General features: G+C 36.5%; 2 protein-coding genes across 2 annotated transcripts in view; one reads left to right on the top strand and one right to left on the bottom strand.

Annotated features, from left to right (window-relative positions):
• DNAH8 (dynein axonemal heavy chain 8) overlaps window positions 1-11379 on the bottom strand; it is a 142609-nt gene extending 131230 nt beyond the window's left edge. Inside the window, 9 exon segments of the mRNA XM_030499954.1 lie at window positions 1415-1528; window positions 1839-2015; window positions 2971-3134; window positions 4062-4251; window positions 5642-5787; window positions 6642-6726; window positions 8107-8241; window positions 8896-9146; window positions 11277-11379. Coding sequence (XP_030355814.1) covers window positions 1415-1528; window positions 1839-2015; window positions 2971-3134; window positions 4062-4251; window positions 5642-5787; window positions 6642-6726; window positions 8107-8241; window positions 8896-9138 — 1254 coding nt within the window. The 5' untranslated portion in view covers window positions 9139-9146; window positions 11277-11379.
• GLO1 (glyoxalase I) lies at window positions 10668-19260 on the top strand. The gene is made up of 6 exons (XM_030499220.1): window positions 10668-11469; window positions 12354-12436; window positions 13691-13831; window positions 14563-14630; window positions 15719-15808; window positions 17934-19260. The coding sequence occupies exons 1-6, from the start codon at window positions 11389-11391 to the stop codon at window positions 18020-18022; spliced, it is 552 nt and encodes a 183-aa protein (XP_030355080.1). The 5' UTR covers window positions 10668-11388; the 3' UTR covers window positions 18023-19260.
• Window positions 19261-20009: the final 749 nt, after the last annotated feature.

Here is a 20009-nt window from a genome sequence, read left to right as displayed (position 1 = left end):
AAACCCCGAACAAACTCCTGCATACTGGACTGTAGAGAGATTAAAAGCCCCAACTCAAATACCCAGTCAAAATTTTCATATAGTAACTCACTTCAGCTACAAATGTGACTATGTGTGATACTGCATTCACTAAATGCTGTATTTATGCACACACTAAATATCATATTAAATCTGCATGTAATCCACTTCCAAACCACTAATATTTAATTTAAAATACTTTTCAATATCAGATATTAAATTCAACTCGATCCAGAATGTAGTAATTTATTAAAACAGAATATATTTAACTTGTATATCATTATTTCCAAGTTGAATACCACAGAAAATCCTACCTAAATTATCTTGATCTCGGGAATAATGGTTCAGGAGATGCAACAGAAATTCAGATGTATCAACATTTTCCCCAATTTAACCAAGAACTATAGTTAACTATCCTGTATTAGTAAAATAATGAACTTCTCAATGCATTTCCGAATGTCCGTCTGTGTTTAAGATAATAAAAATTTAATCTTCACAACACCCACAAAGCAGCTCGTCATTATGGCCTGGTACCTGGCACCCTCTAGTGATACTCTGAAAAGCTGAAGGTAAACAGCTTAGTAATACTGCTCCTCTTTCTCCCCTCTTTTATTATTCCATGCAGTATCAGTTTATGTCATATATTATCACAGTCTTTTTGCTTCCCCCCAGTTAAAATTCTGTAGTAGGATCTTAAGCTGCCAGTAATTCAGAAGAAATCCAACACTTCCTGACAGAGGACAGGAGGCATATACGACAAAACATGGAGTACTAAAAACAAAAGCAGCACATGCAACTTTTCCTAGGCTATTTCCTCCTTCCATTCTATGCTGCAACAATCATTAGAAACATGTATCTCTTATAATAATTAATTGTTAATATACCTGGGCAACCAATTATTTAAATTCTGACTAGCTGGTTCTTCTGCAAATAGAAGCACCTAATACTGTTTTCCATATCAAAATATTATTTTACCCATTTAGGACCTCATTAGGTTCATTACTCTCTAGACAACTGAATTTTTGGTACTTTGGTTACATCTGGGTGATCATTGATTGACATATGGAATTTTCAAAGAAAGACATATTTGGTACTATAAAATACGTACCTGGTTTAGCTCATATTAAAAATTATATTGGCAGCAGGACTGACTTATTAGGCAATCATATGTGTTTATATTTATGGACAAAATATGCATTTTAAAATATTATATTTTATGTAATATATAATAAACTAATGATTTAACATTTATCTTGACAGCTGTTTAGAAAAAATCAGAAAAAATAGAAAGTGACATGAGAAAAATTTAAGCAAATATGAACAAGATCTCTTTTGCTCTGGTCATTCTATATAAATACCTAAACTATACTTAAAAAATTATAAAAGACATACTTACAAGGTCATAGTTATAAAGGGGCTGACAAACTTTTTCAAGTATGCCTAAGTATTTCGCATTATCTTTTGATTCATTTGCTGCATCTGTGATTCTGGCTTCTAACTCTCGCCACATCTAAAGGGAAAACAGTACTGTAAAAAATCTCAAACTGTATCTTTAACTTGCACTGACTTGCCAGAAGTAAATCTTGGTGAATTAATTTTTAAAAGGCATTGTCAAACCAGGCAATAAAAGTGACTTTCATTTATGATAATTTTGTCTGCATGTCTTGTTCTTTCTCTTAATATATTACGCACACCAGCATCATACCTAAATTTTCCTCTCTCAATTCTCCTCAGGAAACCTCTCTAGGATGCAATGAAACAGAACAAATATTGCAAGCTTTGTCCACTATAGCAAAAAACAACATTAAAAAAAAAATTACCCGTAGTATTTTAGAATGTCCAACATTCAGAACATTGATGACAGCTTTGCAGTTTGGTCCTTTGATCTGCTCAATAATAGAATTTAATTTAGCAGACATACATTTCCAGTGCTGTAGTTCAGTCAGTGGACCTGAATCATCAGCTTCTCTCCTCATCTGCTTACTCTCAATCAGAACCTACAAGCAATTTGAAAAAAAAACCACAAAAAAAACCCAAAACCCCAAATGTCTACTATCATTCTAAAGAAGAAATGAAACACTCTTGAGGATGCTAAAACGGAACACATTTGCAGTTACAGACACATGAAAAAGTATACTTTTGCCAGATTGGAACCAAAGTCTGAATTGCACTTAATCATATTCTTAAACTGAAAAGAAGGAAACTAGTATGTATGTTTAACTGCTGTCATTAACAGGGTGAATCTCAGCATATACCCATATTTTTCTTTAATCAGGATATGTGGACTGAAATGCTCCAAACGTAACTTCACATATAAAAAACTTCAACTATTTTAAGAAAAACATTAAATATCAAAGTCAGAAATGTACTCACTTGTATGTTGATAAATGCGCAGTCAACTCTTTTTGTATGTCTTTTACATTTTTATTCTCATGAGCTAAACACACTGAACATAGTATGCCTTTATAAGTAGAGCATGTCCCAGTCTACACAGACTGTGTACTTTGACAAAGGGTTCTGCGCTTTATCACAGAAGTTTCAGACGCTAATTTCTTTGATAACTGAGACCTTACCTCACTGGAAGATTTACACAGGATAAATGCCCTGCTGGGCCTGGTCAAAGATCTTAAGAGTAGTATCTCATACCATGACTGGAAGCAGCAAATTGACAGGTAATGTGTAGAGTATACCTAATTGTATACATATGTTGTAACTCCTGCATCCTTCTGTTCTCTCCTTCTTACTATTTGTGTATCAGCTGTTCAGAAACTCTTATTCTTGCTAGACTGTAAGTTCATAAGGATAAGGACCACCTTCTTATGCGTAGAAGTGAAGCACTTGTCTTACTCAGGTGGTAATGCAGCTGAAGCCTTCCTCTAACTTCATGCAAGTCTCATATAATTTATAAATATCTACCTCTACTCATATTGAAGTGTTAAAATAACAACCTACCTGCTCAATTTGTCTATACCATATCATAAGTACTTCCTCTAGCTGGTGAACCTCATCAGGATTATTAGCTGCTGCAGCTACTTTCTCAAAGGACTGGAGTTTAGAAAAATTAATGTTATCTATTATTTCCAACTCAACAGTTCCTTCAATGCTTATCATAGCCCCTAGAGGGAAAAAAAAAGTGATTACAATACCAAACCAATGAAGACTTTAAAATTAATTTCTACCTGTGTAAACAATTGAAATTTCGGAATATATGTCTTCAGTCAGTGTTATTTCAATATAACAGCCATTTTACTGGACTCATACAAAGCAGAAAATTTTTATTATAAATCCAGTGTTCCTTCTTGATTCGTAGAACTCATTAAGAACTCGCCAACAAAGTTTTAAGTTGACAAGCAGGTATTCTTTATTGCAGCGCCACAGAACACGGGGGATAGCTCCTCCTAGCGTGTCCCGTCCAAGCATCAAACAAACTGTGATTATATCATTGTTAATTATACATATTCATTGTACTACATGCATATTTATGAAGTTGTTTATACATGACATCATATTTCTAGATTATTCTTGCCGCATGCGCACTATTATGGTAGTGGTCTTTGGGACCCCTGGTGGTCGTTTCTTCATCATCTTCCTCTTCATCACCTTGTCCTTTGGCTGAACTTCAAGTTTTGAAGGTGCCGTTGTCAAGCCAACTACCACTAGTCCAGTTCTGGCTGGTCATCATGAAACATTTACCTAAGATACTTTTTCACTGTCATCTATTACAATATCTTACTTTTTCAATGATGTCATCTATTACAATATCCTATTTTTCAATGTCATCTATTATAAGGCCACAAAGTCTAACTGAATTTAACTCTTTACAGAAAATTTGTACTTCCTTATCTCACTTACTAAAAGTAACATATCACTAGAGTACTTTCTTATGTAAATAATCTACCCGTGTATTTATTATGCAAGTAATTGATCATTTTATTCTTCCTTGCAAAAAGTGAAAAGTTCCATATCTATGTGCTACAGCCTTTAAATGGAATTTCTTAAGCAGAATTCCTCTAGTTTGACTGCTTCCTAAATGCAATGCTTACCTTCTAGAAATGAAATGTATCTCTTAATTGTTTCCACAAAGTTCTGTTTGTCTTTTGTATCATGTTTGCTCTGACTTAAAGCACCCCAATTACTTGTTTTGAGGATGGCAGGGAGAAAAATCTTTTGTATCATATTCTTAACACCACGTAGGAGTCCTTCAGTGGCATCCAAAACACCAAAGAATATATCCTGCATTGTAACCGAATGATTGTTAGTAATGCAGTAACTTAGGACTGAAACAGTAATATAAAATCTGTTTATTCTTTTGATAAAGGCACTCCAATGTGCCAATGAAAACTCTAATTTAAGGAGACAAAATCTTTACAAAATACTTATACCTACCAAGTAACCATAAGATTCTGTTTTCAATAAAAAAATGCAAGTCAATAATAATTTAACACAGTTTTAAAATGTTGCCAGGTTAGATTTTCATGATTTTGTTATTGTTTCATAACTTTAGTTATTTCCCTATCACACAGGAAGTTTGGAAATTTTAAAATAGTCCACAACAATTAAAAATATTCTAAATGTCCCCATCTAGCATTAGGTACCGAGTAACGAGATGCAAATAGCAAAAATGCTCTGAATGTACATATCTGAAAGTATATTAGAAGCTATTGTGTGACTGAAGGTATATTGCTCTGGATCAGATTAAATTATTGTCTATTCTCCAAAACTAAACTTTACAAGTTCTGACTATATTTAATATTCCAACATTTTAACTGTCCTTCAAGTCAGCAAATATTAACGTACTTCATATAATAAACTTCTTAAGCAGATTTCTCATCACTTCAGCAAGGAATTTAATGCAAGAGTAATATTTATGACCAATATTGAGACTCTTGATAAAGACAGATATTTTCTCTTACTTCTAATAGTGCTTTCCCCCTTCATCTTCTTAGCTTCCAAAAGGAAAAAAATATTTTTAATATAAAATATAAAGTATATAAATTAATAATGGGTTTTCTGTCTGAAGAATTTGAAATCATATTAATAAGAAGATACATATACAGGACTGATTCTAATCAATTTACAATCCCTTCAGCACAGGTATTAAGATGTGTAGCTACAAATGAGAACAAAGCCCATGCTCATCTAAGAATTTGTCTTGTAAAGCATGATTGCTTTACATATGTAAATCATGCTACATCATTTACATATGATAAACGTGCATTTCACACAAAGACACATAAAAGATACAAGTAAACTTCTCTTGTCCTAGTATTAGCAATAAAGTCTTCTCAGTGAGTCCTTCTACCTTAGAGATTTTGATCACATCTAAAATGAACTTAGTAGCTTTAAACTCTTCAAAAACAGCAAGGAGAAATTAATCTAAATGCTGACTTGTTTAGCAAGAGTCCTGTAAAACATTGATTCACAAGATAACCTGAGTATTTGCTGAAGTAATAAAGCTATTCACTGTCTACCCAAAAAGAAAAGCAAGGAGCATTATAATAGCTTAACATTCAAAATACACAGTTACCAGAAACTTTAGTTATATGACAGTAGGGAAACAAATAATGAAACAAAAATAGCTACTTTTAAAGTATTCAGTTTTTTTAAATGTAAGAAAGAATACCTCATGTATAGTTTTTGCATTTATAGGGTTGTCATTCTTGAAACGAACAAAAAAAAAACATTGTCCTACGAATTTGTCTGGTATATCATCCACATACAATCGCATAATTCTATTTCCTTTTACAACTGGAATTGTCCGACCACATTCTGAAAAGAATTTCATAATGTTACTATTTTTAAAAGCAAGGATACCATAAAAGTCTTAAATGAGCATAGTGAAATAAAATTCAACATAGAAATAATTTATTTTCTTCTTTTGTAAGAGAGCCAAAACCAGCAGAATTCATGGCTGTAATTGACCACGCATTTAAAAATCTACACCAAACACGTAACGTCTTACAAAGCAAATCTCGTGCACTGTACTGCACTGAAATGGGAATTTGCTTAGGCCCATCATTCTGGGTTAACTGGCTGGTGACTGAGGTACTTTGTTTATTCACATTCACCCTATGAGACAAGATGTCATCCCTAAGCAAGAAAATAAGAGAATATGAGATACCCTCAGGGCCTCTGGGGATATCATTGTATACAATTTTGAGCATTTTATATAAATAGGTAAGGGAACAGCATGTTCTTTGCTTAGAGAATCATTAAGGTTTTTAGACATTACATTCTAATTCTCTACTGATCATGTGAAAATGAAAAAAATTCGAATTTTTATTTGAATTTTTTTTTCAAATATTTATTTATAATAAATGCAAATTCATACAGGTTTTATCAAAGTGCTTTCTAATGAACTGAGGGCATATATCTTGTAAGAAAAAGTTACACTAAATCTAAGATTTTAGAAGACCTTTCTTTTCATAGTTTTCCTTCCAAGAATGGCTAAAATTTACTGAAATTTTTCTAAACAGTTTGACTTGAAGCAAAGATTTAAAACATGAACTGTCAGTCCTTATCGAAAAAGGCTGCAAAAATACAAACAAGTGAAAACCAGGTTTTATTCTGGGAAACATTAAACAAAATTATATCTGCCTGTGTTAATTACATAAAAAATTTACCTATTCCTGGTGCTTCTCCTTCTTGATAGAAAATTTTCAATGCTTTACTTCCTCTCTTGGCAAAAAAAGAACCAAAGGCTTCCAACTGTTAAATCAAGAAGTGAATACTTGTTACGTAAAACATTTTTATGTGCCTTTAAGACAAGCAAAAGTAATTTGATAATTCCACTGTTAAAAGTTTTGGTGGCATGTAATGTTTACCCTCAAATGCTGTGAGGAGTTACAAAACAACATAACAGTAATTTTAAATATTGCTTTTAAGTACTGATCTTGCTCACAGATATGGCCTAGCTCCTGATAACTATCTTAAATGTTTATAGTCTTCTCCAGTAATGCAGAGACACTGAAGAATATGCTGTCACTCACGGAGATCTGTAAGTCTACAGTATCAAATGAAAGTTAACTAGTCATAAGAGACTTAGAAATACACACAGCAGATTTGCATGACTTGATACACCCTGCTACTGCTACTCTACTCCTAAACGCAAAAGATGAATTTGTAAAAGAGAAGTAACATGACACATAGGGATTTTAGTGTGGAGACATGAATGGTGTTGGAAAAATGAGTGACACTCAAGTGGATAGTATTTAAACTTACTCTTTTGAGAATACAATGTTATGTGAGAATAAAAGAACTAAAAGCAAGCCAGCTCTAGAAATGCATGCTGTGATTTCACTTTGGTTAATAGGCAGTAGTGAACAACAGGGTTAAAACTGAGAAAAATACAGAAAAAATCCTCCCAAAATAGTAAAAGAAAAGCAAAATTGGTAAAGCGCTGAAAGGGCAGTGATAAAAATCAGAAAAAGATTCACTACTACAAAAAGCACTCCAACATGAGAGGACGAGAAAATGAACAGTAATTTTTGGGCTTATAGGATTTTATACAGGATGCAAGACATGAGCTGGTCCTGTGCCTACTGCTTCTGCAAACAGCTTTCAGTCCACAGGGTACAAACATTCACTGTGTGAATATACATACAGGCTAATGCTTTAAAGAGGAAAACTTAACTCATGGATGTCAAAGACATTCCATGTATTTGGGAATTTACTAAATGACAATTTGTTAAAGGACAATGTTGACACAGCCCCAGCAGCCTGAACTGTTTATGAATAACCTAAACTGGAAACTATAAAAAGTTTTCAGATGATCCTGGTGACAGCAAAAGAAAACCAAAACAAAAAACCAAAACAAACCAAAACAAACAAAAAAAACCCAACAAAAACCAAACAAACAAAAGCCACCCAAACACAAAACAAAAGAAAAAAAATGGCCTAAGAACCCAGAGAGCCTCATGTGTCTGAATTAGTCAAACTGCATAGAACAGCAATTTTACATGAACTTAAGATGATCTAAACTATATACCATTTAGCAACTGTTAAAAAAGGAAATGTTAGTTGATTGTCAACACTTAAAGCATCTCTATGTTGCATAAGCATATCAACAAACATATAGGACAGACTCACCGAAGGGGCATCCAAAATCATTTCTTCCACAGCTTCCAAGTCTAAACCTAGCCTGATACTGAGAACTTCAAATATGTATTTATAGGAAGCATCAACTTTTGCTTTTCGATGTTCTCTTGCTTCTTTGTATTGAGCCTAAAGCATTAAACACATCTTTCAAATTAAAAATACACAAAGTGACCACAACAATGACCTGCTATTTAACTTGCAACTAATACTAAAATCTGTCTTGTAGACTACATAACTGCCCTGCTCTTAAAAATTATCTGAATTTTCAGACATTAGTAGAAGAATGAATTATTAAGAATTATTATAAAATGTAAAGTCAATTCTGAGGGTATGTCAAAGAAAAGCAAGCATGAAATATACTACAACTAGATTTTAAGATATTTGTGTGAAATATTAACTAGTTTTATTTTTCAGAATCCATTCTAATTTATTATACTAATGCAGAAAGGTTGCAACATCAATTTAAAACCGAAGTATCTAGACTGGGTAAATATTTGCAGGAACTAAGCTTGGTACAGCTTTGCTTCAGGGTAAATTATTCAGTTAATATCTCCGATTTCCTTCCTCTATTACTTTAAAATAAAACCTTAAAATAACAAACACTGGAAACAAAGACTCACTTTCTACCAGGAATCATTTAATAAAAGAACGGAGTATAAACAAAAAAGAAACGGGGGGGGGGGGGGGGGGGGGGAGAAGAAACAACAAATACAAACTGAATTTAGTCATCTGAGAAAAGAACCAGAAATTTATTTAAAGACCTATGGTTGAATACTAAACCTGCTTTTCTTTTAAAATTTCTTGCAAGGACAGAGGCCCACCAGTGCCCCGGCAAAATCTAGACAACTTTCGGCTTGCAGCAGAAAAAGAGTCTAGGGAAGAGGAAAAGCTTGCTAGATTTCGACTAAGACGAAGAGATCTGGCTGTAGCATCTTCTGGCATAAAACTCTCTGCACTGGGAACAGGCCTAGCCCCTTCTCCAGTGTTTAAACTTTCTCTGTATTTCTTTCGTGCCCCTTCCATCTTGAAATCTGAAATAAAAAAAATTAAAAAAAAATTAAAAAAATAAAAAACCAAACCAACCACAAAAACCAACAAACCAAAACCATTTACAATAATCCCGATTTTTCAAGTCGATCTATAAATATATATATAAACTTGTATGTGTTATGCAGTGTGCTCAAATCTACACAAGGATTGACGGACTAGTCTTAAAGCATTGTAATCACCACTAGAGAGATATCTGAAGTCCCTACTTTAGGTCTAGTTTTAACTTGAAAAGTAGCTTGTTCAGTTTCACAGGAATGTTATAAGGGAGAAACATTTTATAAAACAAATGTTGAGATATACAATTAAGGCCATACCTAGGATAACAGATCAAAAGCACAAAAATTGCTATTCTATTCAGACTACTATTACCATAAGGATTAAAATAACCATGAAGAACTACCAAGTAGTTCTTAAGAAGCCTTAGGGCAGCCTACTGTATGTGTAACTGTGTTATACACTCTCTTATACACTATTGCCTGATTCAGGATATAGAAAACCAGAAGTGAGGTTGACATGAAAAGCAACACCTGGTGCTACATTATTAGCTCCTTATTCTTGCCCATGATTAACACAGTGAGCATTGGCATGCGAACAACTGTTACAGAAAATGTTCACCTCTTTCTTGAAGTAAAAATACTAAGAAAAAAAACCCCAACCTTAGCAAAGTCACATAAAAGGGAAAATGGAAAATCTAAATGAATTCAGTCCTTTCTTTTCCTTCATGTTTATCTGACTGGCTTAGTCATCTATAAGGTTGGCAGGGGTACTTTACACCTCAACATTCAACCCGGAATAGGTTGGATGTTAATTTCCTTGCGTTCTCTTGGAAGTTGACCCTTTTCCCTAAAGCCCAAGGTGAGAGAGGTGGGGCTCTCATTAAAAACAAACGGCTTACATTAAAAACAAAGACTACATTGCATACTGGTATCCTCCTTGACTCTCCAAACATCTGTACTCAAGATGCCTGGTGGCTCAGCTGAGATTTTCACACTTTTCAAAAACCATCATGAACTCCAGTTGGCTACCTATCCCAGTCATAACAGCAGATGCGCTTTTATGTTAAAACTTCCTTTCCTCCCCTCCAGGCTGTCCTAAACGTTGCCTACAAGACCTGTTTATGCAAGAAAAGCGAGTCTGGTTTCCGGGACAAGTCTTAGAAGGAGGATCAGGGAGGGAGGGAAAGCAAAAGATTCCCAGGTATAGAGCATGAGGGATGCTGACTTCTGGCTCTCTTCTGAAAAGCCGAAGTGCCTTAACCGGCACTTCTGCTTTGGCAGAGATATGCAGGCAGGGAGCCGCACTGACCTGGCTGGAGCCCTATGCCTCACAACGCGGGGACAGGGGAGCAGCCCCCCAACAGCATGGCCGCCGCCCGCTGCCGCCTTAGAAGGCAGGGCATGCGGCCCAACGCCTGCCGCGGGGCTCTGGCCAGACGAGGTGCCGTTAGCGGGGCGGCCGTTAGCGGGAGCCCGTAACGGTCGCGGCACTGCTCGCGGTGCCGCCCCCGGGAGGCGCCGGCGCTGGGCCGGGTGCGCGGCTCGAGGTCCCTTCCCTTCGGGCCCGGCCCTGCCAAAGCTCGACCTGCGAAGAACTCAGCGCCGCCCGGCGCTGTACATTCCCTTGCGCGGGGTTCGTTCTAGATGCTCTTGTGGAAGTTACCCGAGAAACGCAGCCCGGATTCTGCACTGCGGAGATGCGTTCGCCTCAATTATCAGAAGAAAGCGTACTTTTATTTATTCCCCCCAACTCAGTGTTCGATCCTGTTATTCTGGCGGAGTTTTTTGAAAGAAAGATTCTTCGTTAGACCGGGAGTAATTGTTTATACCAAGCGCCACCAAAATAAGCGCACAGTTTGCAAACGGGGCTGCATGCGCCGGGCCCGGTTTCCAACCAACAAATTCACAAACAAAACCGCGCTCCATCGGAGCTGGGCCCAGTACCGGCGCTCGGCCGGTACCCTCAGCTTGCGAGCGGCAGCTGGAGGGACCCTTCGTCAAGTCAACGCGGGAGCATCCATGATTTCACCCACACTCCAGCTAATTAGCTCCGCAGGTGGATAGGCTCCTTCCCCTTAGCGCTTACGGGAACGAACGAGGAGCCCTTAACCTCACCGGACACCTCAGCTGGCCTCCGCGCCTGGAGCGACCGCCCGCAGGCAGGGCGGAGCGGAGCACAGCGGAGCACCGCCTTCCCAAAGCAGCCTCTTCCTCCTTCTCTTCCGACATGGCGGCACCGGCAGAGCTCAGCGGCCTCAGCGATGAAGCAGCGTACGCCGCCTGCTCGGAGCCAGATGCCAGCACGAAGGTGGGGTGGATGGGAGGGGGGGATCAGAGCGCCCCGTGGCTGCCGGCGCCGGGAGGGCTTGTGGCGGTGCCGCCGATGTCCGTCCGTCCGTCCGTCCGTCCCGTTCCCCCGCTCTTTGCCCGGCGGACGTGCGGCGGATGGGAGGCGGCATGGGGGAGCGAAAGGGGCGGCCGGGGGTTGCTGGCCAAACTAAAAACGTACCCCGAGCGTTTTCATTTTTTACTAGGATACTTTGTAATTGCATTTCAGTTATTCTGCATGTGTCTTGTTTAAATTTGTTTGTTTAGCTATGCTACCGTTTGCTTTTCATCCACTTAAATTGTTTGTTAGCCCTTGGTATGTAAAGTTATCCTGTGGCTTGAGGTAAATACCGTTACAGAATTGCAGGCGGGTTTTGAGGCCAAGATTGCCATCAAGCTTGACAGAAATTTGCAGAAATTGCAACATCTGTGCAGTGATATAATAAAAATGCTGAGTTCAGGAGTTTAGCATTTATTTAAATGCTGTGTCTGCAGTGAGGCCCAGTGTCAAATATACATGTGACTACTGTGATTGCATACAAAGTGGTTCATGTGCAGTACAGCTCCATAAAAGAATAATAAAGAATGATTTTTTTGTTTGTTTGTTTTTAATATCACTGATAATATATATTGAGTGATATTGGTAGGAGTTTCGTTTTAAACATTGTGTTACAAAGGCATATCTCTTCAAGACAAATCCGTATGTGTAAGGTCAGGACAAAAGGTTTTATTTACACCTAATGTAGTACTCCATTTGTTAATTCTAAACCTGCTAGTTTTAGATTCATTATTAACTGGCATCTTTGTTAGTACCCATAAATAAATTCTGGTTGATGTATAAATAATAAATATTTTTTGCCCCAGGATTTTTTATTCCAGCAAACAATGTTAAGAGTAAAGGATCCTAAGAAGTCACTAGATTTTTATACAAGAATTCTTGGAATGACGTGAGTAGAAGTTGCATGCCACAATATGTTTGGGTTTTCCTACTGTTCTTCTGAGAAGCTTTTGTTATTTAGATGTAATTATACTAATTGGTCTCACTACATAAACAGTGGTGCCTATCAGCTGATGCACAGTTGGACAGTCTGGCAGTCTCTGAGCACAACACAGTTAATGCCTAAGCTGCAGATGAACTAATATTGGCCTTGACGTGAAATTTCTTTTCTTAAATAGGTCACTAGTTATCAGTGTACAGCTTGATTCCTTTCTCCTCACTGAGCCTGCAGCTGATAACTTTTATGACAGTGCTTACAATTGGGAGTCACTGCTATAAATCCTAGAATTGTTTTCTGCTCATTCTCAGAGGTGGCTTATGACCACCTTTGGTCATAAGAGAATAAGGCAATGGGAGCTGGAGACAAGGTCCAAACTCAGTCTTTTGGAGAAAGCTGTTGGGAGGCAGATGCCCTGCAGTAGCCTGACGTGTTTATGCTATACTCTTCTTTGCACAGTTTTGACATTTGAAATGAGTTATTTCAAATCAAAACTTTAGCATATTTTTAAACATCCTGAAATGAGTCCAGATTAAACTAAAAGAATCTATTTCCGCTTTAGTGAAGATGTGTGAGAAAATAAAAATGGAATACCTAGTAAGCTAAAAAATAGATTAATTTTGCATGCCTACTTGTTTTGGCTAAATATCCTACATAAAAAATGTTTACAAGTATTTTTTTAGTTGATGAAATTGTCACATCTGAAATGGATTTTGTCATTATACCTAGGTATTGAAATTGTAAAAATATTTAATCTAAAGGTATGTTTGGGTTTTAATCCTGCTGTATTCTTAAACTGTGTCTGGTGCCAGTGCCTTCCTGAGACTCAATCAGTTTCAAAGTAAATATTTTTATTCCTTGGTGATATTTTAAAGGGGATAAACAAAGATCTTCTTGAGGAAATACGGACAAGTAACAGAGTGGCAGCCTCAAGATATGAGCTTTTGTATTGGCTTTGAGACTCAGTTACTGATAGTTTCGCTTTTAAGCATTCAATTTTTTTTTGGTAGGTTTGTAGTGTGTTTTGGAGTGTTTCTATTTGATAGTTCAAAATGTAGCTATTTTAAGATGTGGATTACAGTCAGAAAGACAAAAAAAAAAACCTCACAGCAATAATTGTTCCATGGGGGAAGCACCTTTGTTTATTCACAAGTTATCTGATTACCTTTTTAAGTCACTATTTCAAAATATTTTTTTTCCATTTAGACTGCTTCAAAAATTTGACTTTCCTCCTATGAAGTTCTCGCTCTATTTCCTGGGATATGAAGATAAAAATGATATCCCAAAAGACAAAACTGAGAGAACACCTTGGACCTTCTCTAGAAAAGCTACACTTGAACTGACACAGTAAGTATTAATATAATGGGAGATAACATTTAGCTAACAGTGATTAAACAGAAGTGGATGAGTGTAAATCCTGCAGGAGTGAATAAAAAATGTAGTCATTACTGTGGAAACATCTTCACTGTTGTATAGCTTTAAAGTACAGCTGAGATCTTGGATACTTGGCAAGCTTAATCTTTCCCTTTTCAGAGCTCTTTCAAACTGCTGGGTGAACAGTGGTACATAAATATGAGATAATGCTTGCTATATTTTGAGTATGCATACTATCTGGGTAGGAAAGTCACAGAATTTAACCAAAAGAAGTATTAAGTCAAAACATACACTTCCCATAAAGGGGACAATTTGGTTAATGTTACTAATCATTGTAATTGTGTAGGAAGAATCTCCCAAATACCCCATGGTCTTGCTTAACTTCAGGACCACCTGCCCTCACTGTTTGTTCCTCAGTGATGGCTAGATAAACTGACTCATGCAGTGCAATCTTCTGTCTAATCTGAATGAGACAGGAGTGTTTCTGACTCATTCACGTATAGAACCTGAATACTAGAGCTTGAGTAGGACTGGATCTCTAGGACCTGTGACCAGGGAACATCTTGATAGTTTAATGAATGTAGCCAACAGCTGAAATTCTCTGGTTTCTTAGGAGAAACAACTTAGCCTGTTGAGGAAACTGAACATTTAGGATTTGTTAATTTTGATGCTTTTCTTCAATGTGTAATAATTACTTCTTACAGCAACTGGGGTACTGAAAATGATGAAAGTCAGTCTTACCACAATGGCAATTCAGATCCCCGAGGATTCGGTAGGTCTTTAGTTTTGTGTTTGTAGTTTTTAAGCTTTGGTTTATTGTGATTACATTTTTTCTCATGTGCATTGGGGAAAAATGGAGCTTCAGATGTTTTTTAGAATTACATAAATTCTGTGCATGCTGTGGCGCCTTTTTTTTTTAATATGAGAACTGTAGAGAAAATATTCTAAGCTTGTATGGATGAAAAGACTTCTAGTAGATTACTTTAAAGAAAACATACTAGCACTAGGGAAGAAGGGAACTTGCATCTCATCCTTTATCTCTCTTCTTCCAGCATGTATGCTGTGAAAGATTGTGAAAATGGATAAACATGTTTCAGAGTAATGAGCCACAGTTACGCTTTTTATAAAGAATCTAATCCTTTGGCAAGCAAACGCATGCTAATAGTAACTACAAAATGAAGAACAGTGATTGCTCTTGTCTATCAGTATCATGGTGCTTACACTGATTTGCATTTGGATTTCTATTTTATAATCCACTGGTTACCCATTCTAATCTGGAAGGAGAATTCCATTTGCTTGTAGCATTGAGGATAGTTATTTGTGTGGCTCAATTTGATATTTTGAGTGCTTGAAAGGTCACTGGCTTATGAAATAAGTTTGGTACTCCGTCTAGCCACTTGATATTTAAAGCTTCTGAATCGATTTGTAAGCTCAGGCCTTGCATAGTGCTAGTGTTAGTCTCTACAAATACAGCATTAAAGATAGACTCCTTGTACTGTTGAACTAAGCAAATGCAACAAAATCCTGTTATGTGGTCATGCTTTGGGAAAGGAAACGCAGATAAACCAGTGATTGAGAAACTTATTTTTTCCTACTCTAGGTAATATTCTCATCTATACAATATGAGATACTTGAACTCTAAAGTTCCTATTTCAAAAGGCATTATCAAAAAGACAATTTTCTGAAGAATAATGTTAATACCCTAAATGCTCTTCTTTCTGGAAGCAGTGTTTTTCTTCTATATCTTATGTGAACTACAGCATGTAAACTTTTTGCAGAAGGTGAAATGCTGAGCAAACTTTTTCCTGGAACATCCAGCAACATTACAGTGAACAACTCTCTTTTTATCTTGTTGCATAGGACACATTGGAATTGCTGTCCCTGATGTCAATAAAGCTTGTAAGAGGTTTGAAGAACTAGGAGTGAAATTTGTGAAGAAACCAGATGATGGTAAGTCTTGATTAGAAATACAAGTAATTTTTTTCCCTTTGTTTTTAATATATTATGTCTAGAAGATCTTCCTGGAAAACCAGGTAATATATTTCCAGTTGTTGTCACTCTTAGAAGGTGCTAGAACAAGTTATCGCAGCACCCTCTTACACACTGGGCCAAACTGACAATAGATCCATCCTGGTAACAATAGTGATTGGTATAGCTATGTGACTTCTGCATGTAGTCTGACCTTCAGTAAAATTCATGTGCTCTGTTGGTAGTTTATACTTCTGCCTAGAGTTACTACAGAATTTACCGTGGACCAGATTCACACATCACATCTGTTTGGTTCTTATATGCAAATGACTTGGAAGATGTAATTACTCCCACCCATTAAAACTGAGTAATTCTTGACTTTTCTGGCTATTTTTATTTAACGCCACTTACTAGCTATTAGAATTTTAACTGTTCTGTCAGCTTTGGTATAAATAGCCTCATTAGTCTATATCATCTTTGACTTGTACAACTTTTAGCAAAAAATGCATAATGTTTAGCTCAAATGTCTCGAGAGTCCATAAACAAATGTCTATTTCAAAATAGCCTAAGATGCAGAAATTAGTAGTGAGAAGTCTTGCATTTTTCAACTGGATTCTCCTTCATGAAGAGACCTTATGAGTTTTAGGACTGATGCATTCTGAAATGGACATCTAATACTTAGCAGCATGCATAAATCTTAAATACTTCTTTCTGGCTATAGAAACTACACATTTGCCTGTAGTAAAGGTGGATAGTGATGGATTTTGTTGGTTTTGGTTTGGTGGTGGTTTTGGTGGTTTTGGTGGTTTTGGTTTTGTTTGTTTTACTTATAGATTGAAAGTAGCATTAATACATGAAGCTTCAGTTCTCATGTATTGGAATTGATCTAGATTCCTTGCTAGAGGAGTAAGAACAAGTAAAGCGATTTTCATCTTATTCACTGTGTTCTCAGCTGAAGCAAATGTTACAAGCATAGCTGAAAACTTGAACACAGATTTCTTGATATAAGAATTGAACTTCATTATTACCAGCATTTTAAAGTTTCTGAGCCCTTTGTAATTTCTTCAGCACCTGTTGGACCCTAGGAAAGTTGATGTGAAAGATGCTGACCTTGATTCTGTATCTCTGCACAGCTCTAAGTATGTAGGAGGGGAAGCTTAGACTGTGAATGGAATAAATCACAGGAAAGAACTCTTGAAGCAGTTAAGGGGGGGCCAGAGCAAAAGCTGTGTTTTAGTATGAAGAAATAAAATCGAAGCAGCAAATGCCAAGGAGGAGGAAGAAGTTTTGGAATTCACATTCATTGTTTGTGGAGCAGGCTAAGAGACCTAATGTTATTTTTTTCCCAACATTACTGAATCAAACATCTACTGTTCTCAAAAGTTTTTGTAGTTAGAATATATTGAGAGTTAGGTTGGTTCTGTTACAGTAAATAGCCTAATAGACCAAGCATAATTAAAAGTGTGTGGTTAACACTTTAAGGTAACATCTTAAGCTGTGCAATCCTGATCTACTGTTGAAGAACAACTTTTGGGGATCCTGTTTTAATGCGTGATATTTTTTCCAAACAGTAAAATTTAAAGCATTCCTGCCGTGCATTTCTCTGTTTTATGAAGTGATGCAAATATGTACTGTAAGCCACACTGGGGAGCAGGGGGGGGACGAACAAAAACCAGTAACATAGAACGTCAGTGTGGATGCAGGGATGATGGGATATGAACAGGGCAGAGGAACGCAGGATTTTATACTGGCAAAGCCAGTTCAAGAAAATTACGTCAAAACATCCTGGAGAACAAAAATGCTATTTAGAGGACAAATACTTACAAGGGCATATGCAGAAAACCAATCAACAAAAGATAGAATTTCAAAGTGACTTTAAACTACAGCTTTGTGGAGAGTAAGACTGACAATTTAGCATACAAAGATCTAATGCTGATTAAAAACTGATCTGGATGATTTCAGACTTAGCTGTTTAAATTTGAACTAATTCTTACGCAAAAGGGAAAAAAAAGGAAAAATCTTTTTCAAAGTAGTCATATTTAACATTAAGAACTAGTCATGTAGTCTTAACTTCATCTTGTTGCCTTTTCTCTCTTCCTCCTAATAGGTAAAATGAAAGGACTTGCATTTGTTCAGGATCCTGATGGCTACTGGATTGAAATTTTGAATCCTAATCACATGGTGACTCTCACTTAGTTCTAATGAAGTGTATTATATGAGACGCTCACTTTCAGTCCCCTGGAGAAAATCTGTAACAGTGTTTATGAAATTCTCACTTAATGGAGAGGAATCAGTTGCGTTCAGAATCTCCTAAAACTATCCCCTGGGACCTTGCTGTACTTGGATTCTTTTCTTCCTGTCCTGTGATGGCACTGCAATTTGTTCCCAATTAGGAATACTCAATCATTTTTTGGAAAAGCTCTTACACAGATTCTCCTGTTGAACACCGATTATGTTAATATTTCACTAAACCCTATCAAGGGATACATGACCAGAAATCACTGGCTCTCACACTGTTTAAACTAACAACAAAGCAAATCCTGTGTTGCTAATGATGAGCTTCAACAAGGAAGAAAAAAAAATCCACCTTCAGAACTTTTTTATTTTTAATCAAGTCAACAGATCCTGAAGGCTTCATGCACTATCTTGTAGACTAGAAAATAAAATGTCAGACTAACTTTGACTTGAGTACTAGTATGTTTATGAAAGTTCTGATCTTGTATTATGCCAGGCAGAACTCTTTATGGAGCAGCCTTGCCTGGAACAAGAAACTTTGTGGAGGCAATAAATCAGTCCAGCAGAAAAAACTCAGTCTTTCAGCTTCTGGCTGATGACAGACAGCCAAGACAAGAGGTCTCATAGTTGCTAACTCACAGTGATCCTTCTTGTCTCTTCCAATGCTAGACAGAACTTGCTCATAATTTTTATTTCAGTGAAAGTCTGGGGCTACATTTAACTTAAATGCTGTGTACGTTCTGCATTAGGAAATAAAGAGTGTCTGAAAAACAGTTTCCTACCAGTAGTACCCTCTCAAAAGGACTGATGGTTACTGAAATGGTAGCTGTAAACAGTAAGAAAACATGTAACATTTACATGTGTTACACAAATTATTTGAATTTATGCTATTCCACCTGTTATAAACAATGTAAACCATGTCAGGTTTTGAAATCCTGTTCCTTCCTCCAAGAAGATAAAAACCTTTTGCCCTGTCTTACTGTGGCTTGAATAGGTTATGTGACTAATTAGTCTAATGGCATTGCAATTCACTTCCAAATAAAGCATTGGTGCAAACTACAAAATCACCTTAAAGCAGTATGACCTGTTGCTTTGCTAATTGTTGGAATCCTACATAACTGAAAAGCTATTTAGTTTGTTTTGTAGATTCTTATTTGAGAAGAAATCTGGTGATAAAAGAATAAATTGGGAGTATCATAGTGAAGATAACTGTGTGACTTCATTAACAGGATGCTTTATTAACTTAATGGTAATGTGCAGAGTTAATAACAGTCAATAACTCTCTGGCTTATAAATTAAACCAGAAATGTAGAAAGTACTGCGTTTGATTTCTGCTATGCTAACATAGATGTTAATGACTTAAATGCTGAGTGTTGCTGTCCCGTCTCATCTGAAAAATCCTTAATTCTGCCTGCCTCATCTTAACAAGATAGCATATACGAACTCAGTAATTTTAGAGCTCCACATGAAAAGTAATTCATAAAAGTTAATCAAAGATATTTTGTTTACCCTTAGAAAATGAGTGAAATAGATTATATACTTCACTGGAGCCTTAGGTGTTGGAATAAGTAATGTGAAAATTCTAAGTGAAGTTGTCTAAAATTGAGTTTTATTTCAGTCAGTACAGATGTGTCATCTAAAGCTTTGTGACCAAGGTGTTGGCAAGGAAAAGCTCAGATTTTCACGAGCACTTAACTAGGTGATTCTTATTTTAACAACATAGTGTTCTATTCAGACTTGTTTCACCGCACTTAAAAGTACAGGCGTGACTGGAAAAACTATTGACCCAATTGTATGGAATCCAGTAATTAAAACCAGCATAGTTTGTAAATCTGATGAGTAAGTCAAAGGGTGTGCATACATAGGTCAGTGGATAACTACATGAGGGGAAGGAGGCTATGCCAAAGGTTCCCTTCTTTAGCACTCAAATAAAAGCACTCTAAGCATG

This window comes from Strigops habroptila, chromosome 10, assembly GCF_004027225.2.
Source record: "Strigops habroptila isolate Jane chromosome 10, bStrHab1.2.pri, whole genome shotgun sequence".
Classification (NCBI taxonomy): Eukaryota; Metazoa; Chordata; class Aves; order Psittaciformes; family Psittacidae; genus Strigops; species Strigops habroptila.
Note: the sequence above shows the minus strand (reverse complement) of the source record. Positions and strands in the feature narration are given on the sequence as shown.